This window comes from Hypanus sabinus, chromosome 4 (assembly GCF_030144855.1).
Source record: "Hypanus sabinus isolate sHypSab1 chromosome 4, sHypSab1.hap1, whole genome shotgun sequence".
NCBI lineage: Eukaryota > Metazoa > Chordata > Chondrichthyes > Myliobatiformes > Dasyatidae > Hypanus > Hypanus sabinus.
In genome coordinates this window covers 85,085,149-85,111,370 of record NC_082709.1, presented here as the reverse complement: position 1 = coordinate 85,111,370, position 26,222 = coordinate 85,085,149, and the positions used below count along the sequence as shown (strand labels likewise).

General features: G+C 43.3%; 1 protein-coding gene across 1 annotated transcript in view; it reads right to left on the bottom strand.

Moving 5' to 3' along the window:
* Positions 1 to 3,804: 3,804 nt before the first annotated feature.
* Positions 3,805 to 26,222, bottom strand: part of LOC132392967 (tubulin alpha chain-like) — a 43,885-nt gene continuing 21,467 nt past the window's right edge. The window contains exons 2-4 of the mRNA XM_059967606.1: positions 8,536 to 8,758; positions 6,436 to 6,584; positions 3,805 to 4,919 (exon numbers count right to left, since the gene is read on the bottom strand). Coding sequence (XP_059823589.1) covers positions 3,942 to 4,919; positions 6,436 to 6,584; positions 8,536 to 8,758 — 1,350 coding nt within the window. The 3' untranslated portion in view covers positions 3,805 to 3,941. The remainder of the gene's footprint in view (positions 4,920 to 6,435; positions 6,585 to 8,535; positions 8,759 to 26,222) is intronic.

The window sequence follows — 26,222 nt, the reverse complement described above, 5'->3', positions numbered from 1 at the left end:
ATAGATTGCACATTGGCTGTTGTCAGTCTTGTTCATTAATTATATTTTCCTGTAAATGCCTGCAAGAAAATGAATCTCATGGCAGTATATGCTGACATATAGATATTTTGACAATATGCATAGCTACTAAATGGCCTCATTACAGAACTTCCACTGGTATCTTTCCACATTGTTTCAGCAGATGTTTCTCCTTTTTCTCCTGTTTATTTATCTGCTATTTGAAGTACTGTGTGTAGTTCCAGTCACCTATCTACAGGAAAGATATGAGTATAGAGAAAATTTACAAGGATGTTGCCAGGACTAGAAGACCTGAATTATAGGGAGAGGATGAATAGAACACAGCCTTTTGGCCCACAATTTTGTACTGACCCTTTAAACTACTCCAGCATAATGAAACAGGTTATGGATCATAGTAAAACAAGTATTTTTTTCCGACAAGATGATAGAAGTATATTTTAAATGTCTGGTAGGTATATAGATGAGGAAGAAAAATGAGAAGGGTGTGCAGTAAAGTGACAAATGTGTGTAACTAATTTGGAGTATTCTGTGCAGTTTTGGGCACCTATCTACAGGAAAGATGCAAACAACATTGAAAGAGTACAGAAAAAAAATTACAAGGATGTTTCTGGGTCTGGAGGACCTGAGTTATAAGGAAAGATTGAATAGATTAGGACTGTATTCTTTAGAATGCAGAAGATTGAAAGGAGATTTGATAGAGATATACAAAATTATGAAGGGTATAGATAGGGTGAATGCAAGCAGGCTTTTTCACTGAGGTTAAGTGACACTAAACCAGAGATCATGGATTAAAGATGAGAAGTTTAAGGGGAATATGAGGGAAACTTCTTCACTCAGAGGGTCATAAGAGTGTGGAATGAACTGCCATCACAAGTGGTGCATGTGAGCTCAATGTCAACGTTTAAGAGAAGTTTGAATAGGTACATGGATGGTAGGGATATGGAGGGCTATGGTACCAGTGCAGATTGATGGGAGTGGGCAGTTTAAATGGCTTTGGCATGGATTAGATGGGCTGAAGGGCCTGTCCCTGTGCTGTACTTTTCTATGACTCTAGGAGCCTAACCCTTCCTTCCCACATAGCCCTCCATTTTTCTTTCATCCACAATAGGGTAGGACTTTATTCCCAACAGTGGAGAAAAAGGAGAGATGAAAAAAAAGGTAAAATATTTAAGAGAAACTTCTTTTCTCCCCCAGAGGGTGCTGAGAGCGTGAAACGAGCTGCCAGCAGAAGTGGTGGCTATGGGTTCAATTGCAACATGAGAAATTTGGATAGGGGTGAGACGTGAAGGGCTATGGTCCAGATGGGTTGATCAGCTCAGCACAGACTAGATGGGCTGAATGGTCTGTCTGCTGTAGTTCCCTATTATTCTATGACTTTGCTGGCATCCCATGGTAATTAATTCTAAAATATTGTTATTGGCAGCCAATACACTGTTCTGTAAATGGCAATTACACAAGGCAGCATTTCTAAGTGACAGGCAACTTGTATGTCAGCAGAGACTCTTACAAATTTCCACAGATGTATGGTGGAGAGCATTCTAATCCGATATGGAGACTTCCATGCATAATATTGCAAGAGGCTGGAGAGGATTGTAGACTCAGCCAGCTTGATTATGGACACAACCCTATACCATCAAGGATGGGTGGCATGGTAGCATAGTGATTAGTGTAACAACTTACAGCACCAGTGATCAGAAAATTAGGGTTTAATTCCCACTACTGTGTATGTTCTTCCTCTGACCACATGGGTTTCCTCCTGGTGCTCCAGATTCCAAAGACACACAGATTAGGGTTAGTAAATTGTGGGCATGAAATACATCAACACGTGTAAGCTGCCTCCAGCACATCCTCGGACTGTTTGGTCATTGATGCAAATTATATATTTCACTGTATGTTCAATGTTTCGATGTACATGTGACAAATAAAAGCTAATCTTTACATTTTGAAGATTAAGATTTGTTGTAAGAGGTGGTGCTGCAGAAAAGTGGTATCTGTCACTAAGAACATTTGTCAGGGAGGAGGTACGAGAGCCTGAAAGCACACACAGTGTTTTAGGAACAGCTTCTTTCCCTCTGCCATCAGGTTTCTGAATGGTCCATGAACCCATATTGCTTTTATTTTCACTATTTACTTGAACATCTCCAGTAATTTGTCTTTGCACTGTGCTGCTGCCACAACACAACAAATGTCATTTAAGTCAGTGATTATAAGACCATAAGACATAGGAGCAGAATCAGGCCATTTGGCCCTTCGAATCTGCTCCACCATTCCAGCATGGGTGATTTATTATCTCAGCCCATTCTCCTGCCTTCTCACCATCACCTTTTGACACCCTTACTAATCAAGAAAATATCAAGCTCCGCTTTAAATATCCCCAGTGACTTGGTCTTCACAGCCATTTGTGGCAATGAATTCCACAGATTCACCATCCTCTGGCTAAAGAAATTCCTCCTCTTTTCTGTTTTAAAGGGATATCCCTCTATTCTGAAACTGTATCCACTTTATAGCCTCCCCCACTTTCGAAAACACCCTCTCCACATCTACTCTAGGCCTTTCAACATTGTATAGGTTTCAATGAGATTCCTCCTCGTTCTTTTAAACTCCAGTGAGTACAGGCCCAGAGCCATCAAATGTTCCTCATACATTAATCCCTTTATTCCCAGAATTATTCTCATGAACTATTCTGGATCCTTTCCAATGCCAGCATGTTAGATAAAGGGTCTAAAACTACTTATAATCTCAGCGTAGTCTGACCAATGCCTTATAGAGTCTCGGCATTACATCCTTCCTTTTATATTCTAGTCCACTCAAAATGAATACAAATATTGTATTTGGCTTCCTTATCGCAAAGTCAACCTGCAATGTAACCTTTAGGATTCTTGCATTTAGAATTATGATTCTTATGGATAACAGGATACATGGTCAAAACGTGCATGTGACCTTTTCCCTTAATCCAAAACAGAGACTGCATCTTAATGTGCCCTCTGAAAACCATGGCAGTTCAATATTGTCAGCACAGCATTGGGAATGCCAGTTTTACAGTCCGTTCTTTCACACTGACAAAGAAAGTGTTTGAGAAACTGAATCATGTTCTTCCGGAGCTGGCAGAGCACAAATGCCAAATGAACAGTGTACCCAGCACCCAGTAAATTCAAATGCAAAATATCCTAACTGGTTATATCACAGCCTGGTATGGAAACACCAATGCCCAGGAATGGGAAAAGTTTTTACAGAAAGTGGTGGATACGGCCCAGGCAATGCCCTCCCACCAAAGAGCACTGTCGCAAGAAAGCTCCATCTATCAGAGGAACCCCCACCATCCAAGCTATGCTCTCTTCTTGCTACTACTAAGAGGTACAGGAGCCTTAGATCCCACACCAACAAAGTTCAGTTATTACCCTATAACCATCAGGCTTCTGAAAAGGTGTGAGTAGCTTCACTCACCTCAAGTCTGAACTGATTACACAACCAATGGACTCACTTACAAAGACTCTTGAAATTATTGTTTCTTATTTGCAGTTTGTATTCTTTTGCACATTAACTATTTGTCAGTCTTTGCTTATGTATGGCTACTTGTAGATTCTATCGTATTTCTTTATTTTTCCCTGTAGATGCCTGCAAGAAAATGAATCTCAAGGTAGTAAATGGTAGCATACATGTACTGTGACGATAATTTTACTCCAAACTTAGCACTTTGAATTCAGAAGAGGATCAGTTAAACCCAACAAACATCAGATTAACAGCACGGTGATAATTCAAACCAAGAATTAAAACTTGTGACAGCTGTTGGCTCCAAATATTCTTTTATTAAATATCAGAAAATAAAAGTCCAGTACAGACATACCATCTTGTGAACTTTCAGAATGTTAAGAAATAAAATTGAGCCTCATTTTTCAGATTGTGTGTTGATTATGAAGTGTTAATTAATACTCTTCCTCCCCCTCTTCATCACCCTCAAATGAGTCAATGCCAACCTCTTCATAATCCTTCTCCAAGGCTGCCATGTCTTCCCGGGCCTCGGAGAACTCCCCCTCCTCCATCCCTTCCCCCACATACCAATGCACAAATGCGCGCTTGGCATACATCAGGTCAAACTTGTGGTCAAGGCGAGCCCAGGCTTCAGCAATGGCAGTGGTGTTGCTCAGCATACAGACTGCACGCTGCACCTTGGCCAGGTCACCACCGGGCACCACAGTGGGAGGCTGGTAGTTGATGCCAACCTTGAAACCAGTGGGGCACCAGTCAACAAACTGGATGCTACGTTTGGTTTTGATGGCACCAATGGCAACATTGACATCTTTTGGCACCACGTCACCCCGGTAAAGCAGACAACAAGCCATGTACTTGCCATGGCGAGGATCACACTTCACCATCTGGTTTGCTGGCTCAAAGCAGGAATTGGTGATCTCAGCCACAGACAGTTGTTCATGGTAAGCCTTCTCAGCTGAGATCACAGGGGCATAGGTAGCCAAAGGGAAGTGGATACGTGGGTACGGGACTAAATTGGTCTGGAACTCTGTCAGATCAACATTCAGGGCACCGTCAAAGCGAAGAGAGGCTGTGATAGACGACACAATCTGACTAATGAGGCGATTAAGATTGGTGTAACTTGGGCGCTCTATGTCCAGGTTTCTCCGGCAGATGTCATAGATGGCCTCATTGTCCACCATGAAGGCGCAGTCTGAATGCTCTAGGGTGGTGTGGGTGGTCAGGATAGAGTTGTAGGGTTCAACCACTGCGGTGGAGACTTGCGGAGCTGGGTAGATGGAGAACTCCAGCTTGGACTTCTTACCAAAATCAACAGAGAGACGTTCCATCAGCAGAGAGGTGAAACCAGAGCCAGTGCCTCCGCCAAAGCTGTGGAAGACGAGGAATCCCTGGAGTCCTGTGCACTGATCAGCCTGTGTGGAACATGGAACACAGAAGAGGGCAGGGCCGTCAGCTGTCCTTTAAACAATGCCAAGATCAATTTAACCCTTCCTGCCAATATAGGCAGGAGTGTGGGTTGAGAAGAAATATATCAGCCACAATTGAATGATGTACCAATCGATGGGCCAAAAGCATAATTCTGCTCCCATGTCCTGTGGTCTTATAGCTCTCCTTTTTTTTCATGTATTACCCATCTGAGAGTTTCTTAATTGCCCCTAATACAAGACCATAGACATAGGAACAGAATTAGGCCACTTAGCCGATCAATTCTATCCTGCTATTTTATCATGGCTGATTAGTTATCCTTCCCAACCCTATTCTTCTGCTCTCTCCAAAACATTTGACACCCTGACTAACTAGAACCTATTAACCTCAGCTTTAAATATACTCAATGACTTTGCCTCCACAACTGTCTGTGGCAATGAATTCACAAATACAGCATCCTCTGATTAATGAAATTCCTTTTGATCTGTTCTAAATGAACGTCCCTCTATTCAGAGGCTGTGCCCATTGGTCCTAGACTCACTCACTAAAGGAACAATCCTTTCTACATCCACACCATCTAGGCCTTTCAATATTCAATAGGTTTCAATGAGATTCTCTCCTCCACCTCACTCCCTCCTCCCATTCTTCTAAACTCCAGCGAGTTCAGGCCCAGAGCCAGCAAATGCTCCATATACATTAACCCTTTCATTCCCTGAATCATTCTCATGCACTTCCTCTGGACCACTCCAATGCCAACACAACTCTTCTTAGATAAGGGGCCCAAAACCACTCATAATACTCCAAGTATGACCAATGCCTTATAAGGCCTCAGAAATCCCACACAAGAACTCTCAAGTCCCTTTGCAATCTTGATATCTGAATTTTCATCCCATTTTAAAAAAGTCTAAACTCTTGTTCCTTCTACCCAAGTACACTATATTCCATCTGCCACTTTGATCCTCTTCAATACTGCTGGCTAGCTTACCTTCGTATTTCATCTTCTCTCCCCTTATTTTGTTAAGTTATCTCTTGATTTTTTAGAAGCTTCACAATCCTCTAACATCTAACTAACTTCACTATATTACATGCCCTTCTTGTCTTTATGCTGTCTTTGACTTCTCAAGAGTTACGGTTGCCTCATCATCCTTTTAGAATACTTCCTCATCTTGGGATGCATCTTAAACACACCTTCCAAATTGCCCCCAAAAACTCCAGCCATTGCTATTCTGCCACCATCCCTGCTAGTGTCCCCTTCCAATCAACTTTGGCCAGCTCCTCTCTCATACCTCTACATCCACCCCTGGCAGGGTGTTCCATGCACCTACTACTGTCCTTTAAAAAGAACAGTTTACAGTGTAGGTTGTGTCCACAATGATTTTTCATGCCCACTTCTTTGTCCTAGACACACACAAGTCCTGCAGTGATGGTAGACTGCCAAGTACCTTTTCTGCTTACCTGACAGTGATTACTGTAACAGAGAATGCAATAAGAGTCCTCACTCACCAGTTTACGGATTCTGTCCAAGACGGAGTCAATCAACTCCTTGCCAATGGTGTAGTGCCCACGAGCGTAATTGTTGGCAGCATCTTCCTTGCCAGAGATGAGTTGCTCAGGGTGGAAGAGTTGCCGATAGATACCGGTACGGACCTCATCTAAAATTCAGAATGGTGGACAGGAGTCAGGTTAGATAGCAAAAGGAAGCAGTGTAAGACCAGGAAGTTGACTGTGAACATCAGGAAGGGGAAGTCAGGAGAACACACACCAGTCCTCATTGAGATGCCAGCACAAACAGGAGCACAACAGATGTTGTGCTGACACTTTAACCCACTCCTAGATCAATCTAACCCTTCTTCCCACATAGCCTTCCATTTTCCTGTCAGCCATGTGCCTAAAAGTCTCTGAAACATCCCTAGTGTATCTGCCTTTACCACAACCCCTGGCACCCTGGGTCCATACACGCACCACTCTGTGAGAAAAAACGTCATCTGACATGCCCCCCTATACTCTTCTCCAATCACTTTAAAATTATGCACTCCCGTATTAGCCATTTGCACCCTGTGAAAAAGGCACTACCTGACCACACTATCTATGCCTTTTATCACTTTGTTAACCTCTATCAAGGCACCCCTTATCCTCAGCTCGAAAAATGAAAATCCTAGCTCGCTCAGCCCATCCTCATAAAACATGCTCTCCAATCCAGGACATGGTGGCAGGAGTGAGATAGATCAGCCAGTTGAGTGGTTCTTGCACTCATCAAGACCAAGGAGTTGACTGTGGACTTTCAGGAAGGGGAAGTTGAAGGAACACACACCAGTCCTCTTCGAGTGGTCAGCAATGGAAAGGGTGAGCAGCATGAAGTTTCTGGTTGACAACATCTTAGAGGAATTATCCTCGGCTTAAAGCTCTGATGTTTGTCAGAAGGGATGCCAGGGGCTCTACTTCAGTAGATTTTTGATGACATACTAAATCATCTCAAGTTTCTCAGATGTAGAGTGGAGAGCAAGCTGACAGGTTGCATCACCACCTGGTAGGGAGGGCTCCAATGCACAGGATTAAAGAGGTTGCAGAGGGTTGTAAATTCAGCTAGTTCCATCACGGACACAACTCTACACAATATCATAGGTATTTTCAAAAAATCAGTGCCTCAAGAACATGGCATAAATTATTAAGGACCCTCACCATCCAGGACATGCCCTCTTCTCATTACTACCATGAAGGAGGAGGTGCAATAGCCTGAAGATGTTGCTCAAGATTTTTGGGAACAGTTTTTTCCCCACTGCCAGATTTATGAATGATCCATGAAAACTACCTCACTATTCCTCTCAACACACACAAAATGCTGGTGGAACGCAGAAGGCCAGGCAGCATCTATAGAGAGAAGCGCTGTCAACGTTTCGGGCCGAGACCCTTCGTCAGGACTAACTGAAAGAAAAGATAGCAAGAGATTTGAAAGTAGGAGGGGGAGGGGAAAATGTGAAATTAAATCTCTTGCTATCTTTTCTTTCAGTTAGTCCTGACGAAGGGTCTCAGCCCAAAACGTCAACAGCGCTTCTCCCTATAGATGCTGCCTGGCCTGCTGTGTTCCACCAGCATTTTGTGTGTGTTGCTTGAATTTCCAGCATCTGCAGATTTCCTCGTTTTGGCCTTTTAAATTCACTATCCCTCTACTGCACTTTATTTTTTAATCGTAACATTTGAGAGTGTCAGGGGGCAGAAGTGAGCAGTTGCTTGAAAAATTGAAAGGTCTGACAATAGACAGGTTACTGGGACCAGGTGGGTGTACATCCCAGAGTTCTGAAAGAGGTGTCTGAAGAGACTGCAGAAGCATTACTAATGACCGTTCAAGAATCAATTCATCCTGGCATAGTTCTGGGAGACTGGAAAATTGCAAAAGTCACTCCACTCTTTCTGGCATTTTTCTAAATATACAGCATGTTCTTGACGGCAGGTAGGCCAGTGCCCATGATTCCTTGGGCAGTTTGAGCACTAGATCTGCAGTAATAATTGTTCTCCTTTACACTTATGCACTGGAAATAACACTAAATGGTCTTAAATAAGATGAATACAAATGGTTAACAAAGTGCCAAAGACCCCAATACCAACCTATCACAGTAGGTTCTAGATCCACCATCACTGCCCTGGGAACGTGTTTACCAGCTCCAGTCTGGCTGAAGAACGTAGTGTAGGAGTCGTCTCCTCCTCCGACGCCCTTGTCACTTACTATCTGTCCGTCTGGCTGGATGCCATGCTCCAAGCAGTACAGCTCCCAGCAGGCATTGCCCATCTGGACACCAGCCTGGCCAACATGGATGGAGATACATTCACGCTGGGAATAAACAAACAACACCAAGTCAGAATTTTTAAAAAAAACACGAGAATTGGACCAGGACCAAAGTCAGAAGGCCCTCTCAAGCAAATTCTTCTATTCAAGAATCAGAATCAGGTTTATTATCACTGAAATATGCTGCAAAATTTGTTTTTCTGCAGCAGCAGTACAATGCAGCCTCATCCACTCCAGGAAGACAAACAATCTGATGAGTTTCTCTGTCAACACTAGCCTACCGTTTCCTCAGCCAAGGCATCCTGTACCCAATAAAGTGGGCATTGAGTGCATGTTCATGGCCTACTGCAGCTTCAAGGTTCGATATGTTCTGCTTTCACAGATGCCCTTCTGCATACCATTGTAACGTGTTTATTTGAGTTACTGTCACCTTCCTGTCAGCTTGAACCAGCCTGGCCATTCTCCTCTGGGCTCTCACTACAACACATTTTCACCCACAGGACATCTCAAACCACCCTGTCTTGCACCAACAATCATTCCACAGTCAAAGTCACTTATGTAAATCACGTTTCTTCCACATTCTGATGTTTTGTCTGAACAAAAACTGAACCTCTTAATTATGTTTGCATGCTTTTATTCATTGAGTTGCTGCCACGATTGGCTGATTAGACATTTGCATTAACAAGCAGGTGTACCTAATAAAGTGGCCAGGCAGAGTGAGTGAAATTAAATATATACGTAGTGTTCATGGTTTCATTATTTATTCAAAAATCTAATGGCAGAGGGAAAGAAGCTGTTCCTAAAACTTCAAGTGCATGTATTTGGGCTCCTGTACGTCCTTGTTGATGCTAGTATTGAGAAGAGTACATGTTCTGGCAGTGGGGGTCCTTAATGGTAGATGCTGCCTTTTTGAGGCATTGCCTTTTCAAGATGTCCTTGACGGTGGGAGGCTAGTGTTAATTTTTCCCAATCCTGTACAGTGGCCCCTCCACACCAGATGGTGATGCAACCAGTTAGAATGTCCTCCAGATAGAACATTAGACCATAAGACAAGAACAAAATTAGGCCATTAAACCCATTGAATCATTGTGGCTGACCCATTACCCTCCGAACCCCATTCTCCTGCCTTCTCCCTATAACTTTTCACGCTGACTAATCAAGAACCAATCAACTTAAATGCGCCCAGTAACCTAGCCTCCACAGCCACCTGTGGCAATGACTTCCACAGATTCACTAACCCCTAGCTAACAGAATTCTAAATATTCATCTATTTTGAGGCTGTGCCCTCTGGTCCTGGATTCCCCCACCTAAAGGAAACAGCCTCTCCATGTCCACTCTTATCTAGATCTTTCAACATTCAATAGGTTTCATTGAGATCCCTCCTCATTCTTCTAAATTCCAGCAAATACAGGCTCAGAGCCTTCAATCGCTGCTCAATTCATAGCCCTTTCATTTCTGTAATCATTCTCGTGAATCTCCTCTGAACCATCTCCAATGTCAGCACATTCATTCTTAAATAAGGGGGCCCAAAACTGCTGACAATACCGTGAGGCCTCACCAGTCACTTACAAAGCCTGAGCATTACAGCCTTGCTTTTATATTCTAGTCCTCTCAAAATGAATGTCGACATTGCATTTGCCTTCCTTTCCACTGAGTCAACTTGCAAATTAACCTTTAGGGAATCCTACATGAGAACTCTCAAATCCCTTTACACCTTGGATTTTTGAATTTTCTCCCATTTAGGAAATAGTCTATGTTTTTATTCCTTTTACCAAAGTGCATGAACATAAACTTCCTGACATTAAAATACAAAATTACAACTGCAGATGCTGTGGATCAAAGAATACGTACACAACGCTGGAAGAACTCAACAGGTCAGGCAGCATCCGTGAGAAAAGAGTAGCCAACGTTTCGGGCCGAGACCCTTCATCAGAAATGGGGGGGAGGGGGGAAGAGAGGGCCGAAGCCCAGTAATAGAGATAGGGGAGGGGGTAGGGCCTAGAGGCACCAGGTGGAAAACCAATCAGAGGAAAGATAAAGGGGGGAGGGGGAGGGGATAAGCATGAAAGAACTAGAGATAAAGAAGCAGAAAGTTGAAAGGGGAGAGAGGCAGAGAGAGACATGGGATAGGGGAAGGGGGAGAGGGAGGGAATTACCAGAAATTGAAGAATTCAATGTTCATAACACCAATGTTGCTCCTCCAACCTGCGTTTGGCCTCATCATTGCAGTAGAGGAGGCAACACTTCACCTGAGAGTCTGCTGGAGTCGTCTATTGCATCCGGTGCTCCCGGTGCAGCCTCCTCTACATCAGCGAGACCCGACGCAGATAGGGGGACCGCTTCGTCGAGCACCTACGCTCCGTCCATCACAATAGACAGGACCTCCCAGTTGCCACCCATTTCAACTCTGCCTCCCATTCCCATCTAGATATGTCCGTACATGGCCTCTTTTACTGCCATGATGAGGCTAAACTCAGGTTGGAGGAGCAACGCCTCATCTACCGTCTGGGTAGCCTCCAGCCTGGTGGTATGAACATTGACTACTCCAATTTCCGGTAATTCCCTCCCCCTTCCCCTATCCCAGGTCCCTCTCTGCCTCTCTCCCCTTTCAACTTTCTGCTTCTTTATCTCTACAGTTCTTTCATGCTTATCCCCTCCCCCCTTTATCTTTCCTCTGATTGGTTTTCCACCTGGCGCCTCTACACCCTACCCCCTCTCCTATCTCTATTACTGGGCTTCGACCCTCTCTCCCCCCCCCCCCCCCCATTCCTGATGAAGGGTCTCGGCCCGAAACGTTGGCTACTCTTTTCCCACGGATGTTGCCTGACCTGCTGAGTTCTTCCAACATTGTGTACTTCCTGACATTGTATACTATTTACCTCTTCTTTGTCCATTCTCCTAATCTGTCTGTACTGCAACCTCTTGTCTTCCTCAACACTACCTGCCCCTCCACCTATCTTTGTATCACCTGCAACTTGTCCAAAGCCAATTTCTCCATCCAAATCATTGAAATATAACGTAAAAAACAATAGCAACACAGAACCCTGTGGAACATCACCAGTCACTTGCAGCCAATCCAAAAAGGCTCCCTTTATTCCCACTCTTTGCCTTCTACCAATCAGCTAATGTTCTATCCATGTTCGGATCTTTCCTGTATACCCTAGGCTCTTTTCTTGTTTAGCAGAGTTCCTCCAGCATTTTGCGTGTGTTGCCCAAATTTTCCAGCATTTGCAGAATCTCACATCTCTATTCAACAAGGAACTTCTGCCGATTTCAACCGTTTCACCGTTTTCTAGATCTATAACCCATCTCTTTAAGAGATGTCACCAGCTACGGACCCGAGTTCCATCCTGACTTCGAGCTCTCCCCATGACCACGTGGGCTTCCTCCTGATGCTCCCATTTCCTCCCACATCTCAGAGATGGTGTAGGTTAATTAGTGCAAATGAGTGCTAAAATCCAGGGTGGAGTACTTGCTCAGAAAGAGGAGAACAAAACAGAATTAGCCTATGACACCTTTTGAACAAACCGCCTTTTGTCATGGCAAGAGAAATTGGGTTGGTACAATAGGAACACTTAAAGGACTCTTAGATAAGCATTTGGATGGAGTGCTATGGACTATGTAGGAGGGAAGGGTTAGACTGATTGTAAAGTAGGTTTATACAGGTCAGCACAGCTGAAGGGCCTATACTGGGCTACACTGCTTCACGTTTTATGCTCTAATACACATGGATGTACGATAAATGGAGGGTTACAGCTCTGTAGAAGGGAAGGATTATGTTGATCGTGGAGTAAGTTAAAGGGCTGGTACAACATTGTGGCCAAAGACCCGTACTGTGCTATATTCGATGAAAACATCTGCATTCTACCCAATCACATACCCTCCCTTGGCACAGCTGATCTCTACTCAGTCTGACAAAGGCTACTGAACCCAAGCTGGTGATAATTTTTTCATCTACATTCACAGACTGACCCACTGAATATTGCCACTATGTTCTGGCTTTTTATAGACCCATATCTTTCAATTCTCTCTGCGTTTCGCACTGCTTCCACAAAACCAAAGACCCCACCGACCCCAGATATTCTTTCTTCTCCCCTCTTCCACTGGGAAGCAGATACAAAAGCCTGAAAGCACCACCAGACTCAAGGACTATTGTTACAAGACTATTTAACTGTCTCCTCATATAATAAGACGTCAAAGCCATTGTTATGATCTTATCCCTTATTGTTCACATGTATTACACTTTGTGTAGCTGTTTAACAGAATAAATAATAGTGTTTGTTTTATCTTGGTAGTGGTCAGCAACATTTTATAGCACCAGTGATTAGGGTTCAATTCCCACTGCTGCCGCGAGGAGTTTGTGTGTTCTCTCTGTGACAGCATGTGCTCCAGTTTCCTCCCACACTCCAAAAGGACACAGGTTAGGGTTACTATGTCAGTGCTGGAAACATGGCAACCCAACACATCCTTGGACTCTGTACATCACCGACACAAAACAAAGCATTTCATTGCACGTTTCAATGTTTCACCGTACAGGTGACAAGTAAAAATGATCTTTACCTCAACATACTGTTGTAATCTATTGACCAATATGACAGAAAGCAGGTTCTTCCACGGTACCTCAGCACAGGACAATAATAATCCAATTTACTAATTTCTCTGCATCCCAAGGCACAGGCATTAATTTTAGACAAATGTTTGCAAGGTCATTGGAAATGTAAAGAAAAAAATCCCCTCTACCTGTGAGGATGCATTCATCTTAGTCCCAAATATAAATGGAAAAGAACTTCAAGTAAGTTTCCATGATGAACAGCAGCAAATGATGGAACACAAAACAACCCAGTGTGTAATCCCCAAACACAAAGGAGACATCACATCAATACATTTCCTCAGCTTGATCATAACATCCAACTGTACAGCTATTGTTGCTGCTCTATGGTTATATCAGAGTGTTATAGAAACTAGGATGACAAACTAGCTTGTATCTCCTCTTTTAAACCTTGTGTTAAAACATACAACGTAGGACAATAACTGTGTTGTACTATTCTTTGTCCCACAATGTTGTGCCAACCTTTTAACCTACACAAAGAGCAATCTAACCCTTCCGCCCCAAATACCCCTACATTTTTCTCACATCCATGTGCCTATCTAAGAGTTTAATCATCCCTGATGTATCTGCTTCTACCACTATCCCTGGCTGTGCGTTCTATGCACCCACCACTCTCCATGTAAAAAAAAAATGCCTCTGACATGCCATTACCTTCCTCCCATAACCTTAAAATTATGCCCCCCTCCTATTAGTCATTTCCTCCCTGGCTGTCCACTCAATATATGCCTCCTGTCATCCTGTATATCTCTATCAAGTCACATCTCATCCTCATTTGCTCCAGACAGAAAAGCCCAAGCTCACTCAACCCATCCTCTTAAGACATGCTCTCCAATCCAGGCAACATCCTGGTAAATCTCCTCTACACCACTAAGGCTTCCATATCCTTCCTATAAGGAGACAACCAGAACTGAACATAATGTTCCAAGTGTGGTCTAACCAGAATTTTATAAAGCTGCCACATTACTACCTTATAGCTCTTGAATTAAATTCCTCAACTACTGAAGGGCTTGCTACAGGACACAGTAGAGAGCTGAGATGGCAGCACAGAGAGGAGAAGGGGAGAGATAATTCAGTCGACAGTTTCTTTCCCTCCACAGACACCACTCAACCCGATTTCCTCCAGCAGATTTATTACTCTAGCACCTGCAGTCTCTCGTGTCTTCAACGACGGTGTGGCCTGTCCAACAAGTCCTGATTCTGTCATTGACATCAGATCCAGTAACTTCCCACTGCCTCAGGAAAGCAGCTAACATTAAAAGATTAGCTTTATTTGTCACATGTACATCAAAACAGTGAAATGCATCATGTGTGTCAATGACCAGTGATAGCTGCTCTACCATCACTGCAGGACTTGTACAAGTCCAGGATAAAGAAGTGGGCAGGAAAAATAATTGTGTGCATTACCTACACAACAAACTGCTTTTTCCCCCTTCTGGAGAGCACTACAGAGCTATTAAAACAAAATCTTTATACCAGGCAGCTAATCTGAACAACCATTCTTGTAGCATCTCGCCCACTCCCTCTATCTATTATTCACATCACCGTAAATGCTTTAAACCACATTTTATAATGCCACTTACTTCGTAAAAACATGCTGGTGTTTACGTACATTTTATTCCATATCCATACCTTTATCTCCAACTTTATTTTTTCCTCTATAATTGTTTATAATTGTTGAATGGTGTTTTATTGCATGTTGCACCCTGACCAACACACCACTGCAGATTCCTAATATGCAAATAAAGTTATTCCTTCATCCTAAATCTTACAGTACAGGAGGACCATTCAGGAGTCTGATAACAGCAGGACAGAAGCTATTCTTTAGCTTAGTGGAAAGTGCTTTCAAGCATCTGTATCCTCTGCCCAATGGGAGTGGAGAGAATTCCAGGGTGGGTTATAAGTTTGGCAGAATCTTTTCCACAGGGTCCAAATATCAAATACTACAGGATATTAACTTAAGGTGAGAGGAAAGCTTAAAGGAGATGTTTGGGACATGGCTCCCCACCCCCCCACCCCCAAAAAAACACACACACACAGAAAAGCAGGAGAATGGGGTTAAGGGGGGAAAAAAATCAGCCATAATGAACTGGCAGAGCAGACACAATGGACTGAATGGCCTAATTCTGCACATATACCTTATGGCCTTATGGGTGCCTGGATCAGACTGCCACAGGCTGGTAATAGAAGCAGATACAGAGGCATTTAAGTCTCTTAGATGGGCACATGAATGTGGAGAGAATGGAGGGGAGGGCAGGTAGATTATGGACTGTGCACAGAGGGGGATGAATTAGTTTAGCACAATATCGTGGGCTGCAGGGCCTGTTCCTGTGCTGATTTTCCAAGGCTGGGTGAGACTAGAACTGAATGTCATGGGTTAAGGGTGAAAGGTGAAATGTTTAAGGGAAACCTGAGGGGGAACTTCTTCACTCAGAGGGTGGTGAGAGTATGGAGTGAGCTGCCAGTGGAAGTGTGGATGGGAGCTCAATTCCAACATTTGAGGTATTTGAATAGGCACATGTATGGGAGGGCTATGGAGGACTATGGTCCAGGTACACTTACAGAAGGCAGGAAAATAGATCTGAGAAGTATAATAAATCAGCCATGTTGGAATGGTGACGCAGACTCAATCAGCTGATGACCCAATTCTGCTCCTATGTTTTATGGTCTTGTGGACTAGGCAGAATAAAAGCTTGGCACAGACTAGATATACCAATGGGCTTGTTTCTGTGCTGTATTGACTACTGTACATAATGTTATAAACCCAGAGAAAGATCCATCAGGTCAGCCAGCGCTTATATAGAGAGAGAAACAGCGTTGACGATTGAGATCCTTCCTGGTCTCACTTTCCCGCCAAATGTTGCCTTGTGTCCCGAGGACATGTTTATTTTTGATTGACAGGTCCCTGGGGAAGTGCGGTTGCATAACAATGGGGATAGGTGTACAGGACAGCCCATCGCTAATTGTTGCATCACAGACAGTAAAACAAGTGGTATGAGATTAATTTGCAGAGTGGGAAGTGGTTGTGCAATCACTGAAATTCATGGTTTGACCATCTCCACTGCACCTTTTCACAGTCCTGACTCTCATGCCACAAGGACGACAGGGACACGAGAGATTCTGCAGCTGCAGGAAATCCAGAGCAACACACTCATACAGTGCTGGAGGAACTCAGCGGGTCAGGGATGAGTAAATAGTCAGCATTTCGGGCTGAGACCCTTCATCAGGACAACAGAAGAGTTTACAAAGGAGACATGAGGGGTATAGATAGGGTAAATGAGGTTGGGTGAGACTAGGGCTATAGTTCATGGGTCAAGGGTGAAAGGTGAAGTGGAAAAGAACGGACTGGGAGAGTGGTGAGAGTGTGAAAGTGGTGAATTAGGATTTGAACATCTGACAGAAATGTTGATAGCTGCATGAATGGGAGGGGTACGGAAGACTATGGTCCGGGTGCAATTTGATGGGACTAGGCAGAATAGTAGCTCCATATGGACTAGATGGGCCAAAGGTCCTGTTTGAGCTGTGGTATTCTAAGAATCTATATCAAAGCAATTAGAAATTCTCTGCTATTCGTAGCAGGTCGGGTCTAATGTCACAGAACATAGTGAAAAGGGCTTGTTTTGCTGTTTTGTTGCTTGTTGGGTTCTGTTTTGTAATGTTCTGTGTTCTGCCAAACACTGAGGGCCGAGGGCTACTATGTTGGTAATGGTTACGGGCTTGTCCCAGCACATCCTTAGGTTGTGTTGGTTGTTAATACAAACAAGACATTTCATTGTATGTTTCCATATACCTGTAATAAATAAATGCATCTGACTCTCAATCCAAATGCGATTTGAACATAGAACCCTACAGCACAGTACAGGCCTTTCAGCCCACTATGTTGTGCCGACCTCTTAACCTACTCCATGATCAATCTAACCCTTCCCTCCCACAGAGCCCTCCTTTTATTTTTCCCTATCATCCATGTCCGTCTAAGACCCTCCTATATGTCCCAAATGTATCTGCTTTTACCACCACCCCTGCGGCAGGGCGTTTCATGCACCCACCATTCCATGCAAACAAAAATTGACAACCTTCTTCAATCACCTTAAAATCATGCACCCTCATATTAGCCATTTTCACACTGGGGAAATGTTCTAGCTATGCCTCTTTCCATCTTGGACACCTCTATCAAGTCACCTCATCCTCATTCTCTCCAAGAAGAAAATCCTAGTTCCATCAACCCATCCTCTCTGATCCAAGCAGCAAACTGGTAAATCTCCTCGTGCCATAAATTATACAGGACAGTGAAGCAAAGGACTGAGAAACAAGATATTTGCACATAAAAGAGAACTGAAACAGGTCCATGGTAGTGCAAAAGGTGGTCCGTAGTGTTCCATGGTTGAGGTAGGGTTAGGGTTGCGCAGGTTAGCTCAATAACCTGATAAGACCTTATGATAGAGGAATCGAATTAGTCTACTCAAAGTTCAAAACATTTCAAACTAAATTTATTCTAAAATTACATGCCATCGTATACAATCCTGCAGATTCCTTTCCTTGCAGGCAATCCCAGCAATTAAAGTCCACACCCAACAGGTTAGACAACCAATGTACAAAAACAAAAAAAACACTGAGAATACAAAATGAGGAAAAAATAAACAAGCAATAAATATCAAGAACACGAGTTCTGATGAGAACATGAGAAGATGAACAATGGAGTCAGATTCACCATGGCTGATTTTTTTTCTCCCCCTCAACTCTCTTCCTATGACATCTCCCATAACCGCAAGTCTTAAAGTGGATTCAGTGGGCCGTAGTCTAATCCTGCTCCTATTTTTCCATCATAGCTAATTTATTTTCCCCTCTCAACACCCTTCTTCTGTTTTCTCCCTGTAACCTTTAACACCCTTACTAATCAATGACACTTATTGCCCTGGAGCCAGTCAGAAATACTGGAGGAACCATCAGTTGCTGAGGTTAAGGGCTTGCAAGCCATTTGGAGGAATGGAGGTATGGCAACATAATGTATTGGACTGCCCGATCTGAGAGGAAACATCAATGGTTCTGGTTGGTGGAATTGGAATTACAATTTAAATTACTTTATTATTGTCACATGTACCCAGATATTGAGAGAAAGATTTTTGTTTTCAAGTCAGAGAGTTCTGCTATATAGGTATATTGAGGTAGAAAAGGAAAAAGCAGAATTCAGAATATAGTGTTACAGTTAGAAAGAAAATGTCGTGCAGGTATAATGTTCAAGGGCCACGTGAAGTACTGAGCTGTGTCCACAACTCTCTGCAGTCACGAGCAGAGTATTTGCCATGATACATCCAGATTGGATGCTTTCTTTGGGGTATAGATAAAAATTGGTGAGTGTCAAAGGGGGCATCATTCTTCATTTATTTTGACTATTTAGGGATGGTCAATAAATCCTGCCTTTGTCAGTGACATCCACATTCCATGAGCAGGTGAAAACTGCTATGAAAGAGTAGCTTCAACAAGGATGGTGTAGTTATCCAGGTCCGATGATCCCTGGGTTCACAAATCAGTGAAACCCAAGTTTGAGACCCAATGATCAGGGTCCCTTCGTTGGAGAGTCCAGGGTTTGAAGCCTACCGTTCAGTGATCAGCACATCTTCTGCGTCAAGGATTGAGGCCTGAGGGTCAAATTGGAAGGCCAGAAGTTGAGGCCTGTTGGCTGGAACCCCAATTCTACGAATCTCTACGAGTCCTCTGAAGAAGTCAATATGCAGCGTCCACAAGCCCGAGTCAGAGGTTGATGGAGGCTGGAGGCCAGAGAAGTCCTGGGGTTAGAGGATGTCATATTCGTCTGGGTGTGAGGGAGGGACAGGTCTTGTTTTGCTGTTGTGGTTGTAGTTTTGGAGCATTGTGTTGTTCTGCTGAGCATTGTGGACATGCCACGTTGTGTGGCACCACTTGAGGGCTGTTTCCAGCACATCCTTAGGTTGTGTCTATTGTTAACACAAATGACACATTTCACTGTACACATGGCTCCAGGACAACATCCCATGGACCATCAACCTACAGACCTTGACACTCAGGGACTTGGTCCATGTTATTTTTTGTGATTGTATTCCGCTGCTGTTGTAATTGTATGCAACATGTGCCTCGTGCTGAGTGTGACTGTTGCTACAGTGTTTTGCATCTTAATGCCTGAGGAACACTTTTCATTTGGCTGTATTCATGTGTGTGGTTGAATGACAATTAAACTTGAATTTGACGTGAGAGACGAATCTTGAATCAGGGAACCTGTGGAGTCCATACACAATATGATGAAACCTCCGGCATTACATGAACAGGAAATGATAACCGCTCACAGTGGTTACACACACCAGCAGCAGCTCTGCAGTATTCTATTTGCATTCCAGTTAACAACTGGTTTAATGATTAACCCATTGATACAAGCTGAAACCGGAGCAGTTCATGAACTGCCAGTCCTGCAGGGTATCGTTATCCTTGATAGTAACCTGCTGAAATAAACCACAAACCCTGGAAAATAAATAGAAAAAAAATTCAAAGTGTAATGGATTAGGTCATAGGTTAAGTGTGAAGGGTGAAATATTTAAGGGGAACTTGTTCACTCAGAGGGTGGTGAAGGGTTGGAACGAGCTGCCAGAGGAAGTTGCATCTCTGATGCTTTGTCCCTGTGATGCTGTTGCAAATAAGACTTCCAATGCACCTTTGCAATAAACTCTACTTTGACTTTGACTGTGCAGTGATCCTCAGCCAGGGAACGTGAGCCCAGATAATCATCTGGAATCCCCAGCCTGGCCTGCTAAATTCTTACGTTGTAAAATAATATCGACTCAAGACCATAAAGTGTCGATCTAGCAATTTGGCCTCATTTAAAAAAGTGTTAAAACGGCAAGGTTGCTGCCAGAAGTGCCACAAGGCATGAAAAGGAACTAAAAATAACAAGACCTACATTAGGAGCAGATTTGGTCCATCAAATCAGCTCTGCCATTCCACCTCAACCCCATTCTCCGGCCTTCTCCCCATAACCTTACTAATCAAGAACCTATCAACCTCCACTTTAAAGATACACAATGACTTGGCCTCCAGATTCACCACCTGCTTGTTAAGATCTTCTTTATCTCTGTTCTAAAGGGATGTCCTTGTATTGAGGCTGTGGCTTCTGGTTCTAGACTCCCCAATATAGGAAACGTCCTGTCCATGTGCATTCTACCTAGTCCTTTCAATATTTCATAGGTTTTAAATGAGATCCGGGGAGATGGGCTTAGCTGGGCAGCCAAGCCTGTTCGCCTCAGCACTCGAGCAAACTTCACCTGCAAAGGAACAGAGCCATCAATAAAACTAAATGTTTAGCATGAATGACCTTAGTGAGTGAAAAATTTGGAGATGTCAGTTTCTAGATTCCTAGATTGTTCCTGAGGAGAGATTGATAGGTTCTTGATTAGTCAGGGCAACAAGGTTACAGGGAGAAGGTAGGAGAATGGGATAGAGAGGCAAATCAGCTGTGATAGAATGGCAGAGCAGACCTGGTGGGCTGAAAAGCCTGATTCTGCTCCTAGGTCATGGACTAACAGACACCATAGGCACCTTGAACCCGACACTGAATTATAAACCCACTCAAGCCCCAGTTGGCCGTGTTGACTCTCCTTCCCATACCCCTAGGCAAGAAGATTCAGCACAAGCAAACTCAGCCAGGACCACTGTGGGCACTTGTCTTCACCACCACTGAGGGCATAAACAGACAATGCTTCAGGAATGTGGTATCCATCTCCAAGGGCCCTCACCATCCAGGACATGCCCTCTTCTTGTACCTCCCTGGTGGTAGCAACAGGAGCCTGAAGACCTTAACTCCATATTTTAGAAAAATGCTTCTTCCTCGCTCCCATCAGATTTCAGAAAGGTCTATGAATGCTACATACAGCATTTGCTTTCCTTTTTTTTAAAAAAAATATACCTTGGAAACAGGCCTTTCCAGCCCAATGAGCCAGCCCTGCTCCATGTGCCCAATTAACCCTGTATATGTTTGAGAAATGGGAGCAAACAGATCGCCCAAGGGAAATCCATGTGGTCACAGGGCGAACCAACTCATTACACACAGAAGCAGAAATTGAACACTATAATAGCGTTACACTAACCCACTACACTACTGTACACTCTTCTCATTACTACCAACTGCCTGAAAACACACTCAACATGTTGGGACATCTCCCCCTCCACAATCAGATTTCTCAGCAGACCACGAACCCATAAACACCATTTTTGCTACCTTTTTTGTGTGTGTGTGTGTGTGTGTGTGTGTGTGTGCGTGCGTGCGTGTGTGCGTGCGCGCGTATATATATAAAAACATCCTTTTGTAACTTGCAGACTTCTTTAAAAATGAATTGCATTGCACTGCAGCTGCAAAACAACAGTGCTTCTGATTGAAAAGGAAAGGTACAGAGCTGGGTGTGACAACATCACTCCACAGGAAAACCTGTTTGCCAGCTGTGACTGGTATGACAGTGAACAGTCCTGCTTAGATCCTCCTTCAACCAGTGTCCCCTTCCTCTACTCCTGATTGTTACTTAGGGATCTCTCTCTCCCCCCCCCCCCCCCACTACAAAGGAGGAAGGGAGGTGACTTAAAGAGGTGCACTAGATGATATGCGCCATAGGTAGAGTGGACAGCCAGAGATTTCCCCCACCCCCACTGTGGCATTACGAAGGGGCACAATTTTAAGGTGTTTGGAGGAAAGTACAAGGGGATGTCACAGAGTGGAACACCCTGCCTGTTGGCAGAAAAAGGAGGAGTTTGTGTGATGTTTGGAGAGAAGTGCTGTACTTTTATACCAAATAACATTAGTCCAGAAGGATCATTTACTAAGGCAATGTATAAGTTGCAAAGTCTAAGAAAGTAAGTTAAACAGAATGCAGGGTCCGGACATCAGTTATTTGATTGGTTAGAAAGTAGACTCGGAGGATGGGGAGCATGGCTGACTAAAATGGCAATAACTGTCAGTATTGTATTGTTGAGCTGTGCACTTGTGCTGTGCTGTTTTCTTCCTCGTCTCTAGTCTCTTGTAGTGCGTGCTGCAACCAAACAACTTCCGATGCTCGTGGCAATTACTGAAGCAAGAAGCACCGAAGATGTATTGTTACAGCCTACAACACCTGCAGGATGAACAAGAGCAAAACGACAATGTGGGAGTAGATTGTAAGGGCTTCTGAGACTTTTTCCCTGTCTCAGGTACAAAGGGACAGGTTTTTGGCTCAGCAGCCCAGGGTAACAGGGAGAGAATACTTTGAGGTCTTGGCGCAGAAAATTATAGTTTAACCCGAGATTTGGGAATAAGTGCTTCAGTTTATTGGGGCTTTTGTGCACGGACTCTTAGTCTTCTTTCTCGGGGGATATATTGGAGTATAAAGTTGCAGTTTGCTGTGTAACCAAAACTATGCAGTCAGCTTTGAGTTTGCTATGCATGTATGCAATTTAGTAGGAGAATAAAATCTCTGTATTGTCTCTGTACTATTGAACACATCAATTACTTAAGAATGTAGCCAAATAAGAAGATAATGGTGTGTTAATGAGAGGCTAGCTAAGAGATAACTGTGGCCAGGGATGAGGTAATGCGTGGCCCAAAAAGTAGATTAGAACATTATTAAGTCAACAGGTAGAAACAATAGTGGCGGATGTACTTGTGATATGCAACTATAGACCGATTGGATATGCTAATGCAACTAAACCAGGAGATTGCTATAAAAAATGCTATGTACAAGGACTATCAGCGACTAGCTCAATGACTGTCTCAGCTTTGATTTGCAAATTAAAGTTTAATACATCTTGAAGAATCTTCTGCATCTCCTGGTCGTTTGTGGGGCACGAGAAACCACAACACTATTAAGGCATATTAGGTACATTTAAGAGACTCTTAGAGAGGCACATGGATGATAGGAAAAAGCAAATGGGTTAATTGATCTCAGAGTAGGTTAAAGGGTCAGCACAACATCATGGGCCAAAGAGCTCCATGCTGTACTGTTCTATGTTCTAGTTCTGACTGACTTCTTTAACCGGAAATTGGACATCTGATGTGCAAAGCACAAGTTCTGACACAAATACAAGATATTCTGCAGCTGCTGGAATTCTACAGCAACACACACAACAGCCGGAGTAGCTCAGCAGGTCAAGCAGGATCTACAAAGGGAATTTTAGGTCAAGATCCTTCACATGGTTGATGAACTAGGAGACAGATTTAGGGTCAGGGATAAGAGGAATGAGAATCAGAAACAAATTACCAAAGTTCAAAGTAGATTTATTATCAAAGTATGTATATTTCACAGTATACCACCCTAAAATTCATTTTCTTGTGGGCATTCATGGTAGAACAAAGAAATACAATAGACTCAATGAAAAATACACAGAAAGACTGAAAAGCAATCAATGTGCAACAGAAGGCAATCTGTGGAAATACACAAAAAAAATTAAAATACTGATAACGAGTTGTATAGTCCTTGAAAATGAACCCATACATGGTGGAACCAGTTCAGAGCTAGAGTGAGTGAAGTTATCCACGCTGGATCAGGAGCCTGATAGTCAAAGGTAGGTGAAATTTGTTGTTTTGTAGCGGCACAGTACATATACTGTATTAATACTATAAATTGCAATAATATGTATTAAAATTTTAATTAAACTGGTGCAAAAATAGAGCACAATGGTGAGATAACATTTGTGTGTTCATTGTCTGTTTAGAAATCTGATGACAGAGGGGAAGGTGGTGTGTGGTCATAAAACACTTGGTGTGTCTCGGGCTCCTGCAACTCCTCTCGGATGGTAAAGGGACCTTTTTCCATGCAGAGTATACACACTCCACAGGCGTGATGGAGCAAAGATGCTGACAGGATTTTGTTGGTGTCTAGTTAAATCCTTGAAATCACTTAGAAAAATGGCCACAGGCCAATTGCTGGAGGATTGCATCTGTAAATTAATTTATTGTCACCAAGTCATACAGTAACACAGCCTGGATATAGGCCCTTCAGTCCAAGAGTCTGTGACAACCACATTGCCCACCTAGCTAACAGTAATTTTCTGCATATGGTCCATATCTCTCAAAGGTCTAATGGAAAACATTGTAATGTACATCATCCATACAGATCATTTCATCACATCAGTGGTACAAGGGAAAATAAAGCATTACAGTTACACAGAAAAATGCAGTGCAGGCAGATGAGGTGCAAGACCACAACAATTCTCATTGTGCAAGAGGAGCATTCAATATCAGAGCAGGAAAGCTGCTGTCCCCGAGCCCGATGATACATGTATGCTCTTGGGCTTTTGTATCTTCTATCTAAAGGGAGTGGTGAGAAGAGAGAATGTCCAGGGTGGGTGGGGTCTTTGATTATGCTGGTACCTTTACCAAGGCTTGGAGAAGTTTAGACAGGGTCCATGCAATGCAGGGAAGGCTATTTTTTTAAAGTTTTATTTTATTGTTCGTATCTAGAGATACAGTATAGCAACAGGATTAACAAGCCTGCACTGCCCAATTACTTGGATTGTGGAAGGGAAATGGAGCACCTAGAGGAAATCTACGCCGTCATGTACAAACAGAGGCAGGATGGAGCTCGGGTCACTGGTGCTGTAATAACGTTAAGCTGTGCTGAGCAGCATCCACAACTCTCTGCAGTTTGCATGGGAGGGGTCCAATGGCCTCTTCCTGCTGGATTTCTCAGATTATTCGACACCCAGCAGAAACGAAAACAGTTTATCAGGTCCTTGTCTCTGCCCGAACCCTTAGACCTTACAACCTAGAGACTCACTTTCAATGACTCCACAACTCATGTTTTCAGTATTATTTACTTTTTTTTTGGCAGTTGGTCTTCTTTCCTACATTGGTTTTGTGTCAGCACTTGTTGTGAATGTCTGCAAGAAATCAAATCTCAGGGTGGTATATGGTGAGATACTGTATATGCATTTTGATAATAAATTTACTTTGAACTTTGCAACGATCCTTCAACAATGCAGTACTGCTAATGGGAGCTTCAGTTGGAGTGGATGCTCACTCATCTCGAGTGGGACATGCATAGGAAGAGGGCAAGGGCACTGGGTGGGGCTGAAAATTCAATAGCAGCTGTCTTGCAATGTCACAACACAGCTGATGATTCACTTACCAAACTTAACATCTGACTCACTTTGAGCAGAGGTAAAGATGCAGATAATAATGTTATTCATGTGACGTAGCATAAAGCACAATGCTTTACGGTGCCAGCTACGAGATGGGTTCAATTCCCACCGCTGTCTGTCTGCCAGGTGCATCACTGTACACCTGATAAATAACAAATGTCCAACCAGAGGGGAAGTTACATTGGATCCTGTGCTGGTGACAGCTTGGCCAAGCAACTGACTAAACACTTGGGAAACCATGATCACAACTCCTTAAGCTTCAAGATACCTGCGGATAAGCACAAGAGCAGTCTTTGCATGAATGTATTACATAGTCAGGGCAAATTTAAATAAAAAGATAAGCTCAACTTGTCACAAGTACATGAAAATGAGTGGTGCAGTATCATAACAGTTAGCGTAATGCTTTTGGAGCATCACCTGTAAGGTTGGGGTTCAATTCCCACTGCTGTCTGGAAGGAATTTGTACTGTTGAGTTTCTTCTGGGTGCTCCAGTTTCTTCCCATGTTACAGAAGCGTAGATTAGGGCAAGTGAGTTGAATCGTCGGTTTACTACGCTGGTGCTGGAACTGTGGTGACACCTGTGGGAGGTCCCCAGCACATTCTCAATGCAAACAATGTATTTCTCTGCATGTGTGATAAATAAAGCTAATCTTTGATTAAAGAGGTTTGGTTTGTCATTCAACACTCCAAGAAGCTTCCTCAGATATACTGACAAAAATATCCTGACTGGCTGCATCACATTCCAGTACAGCAAAATGCTTAGGAATGCAATAAGAT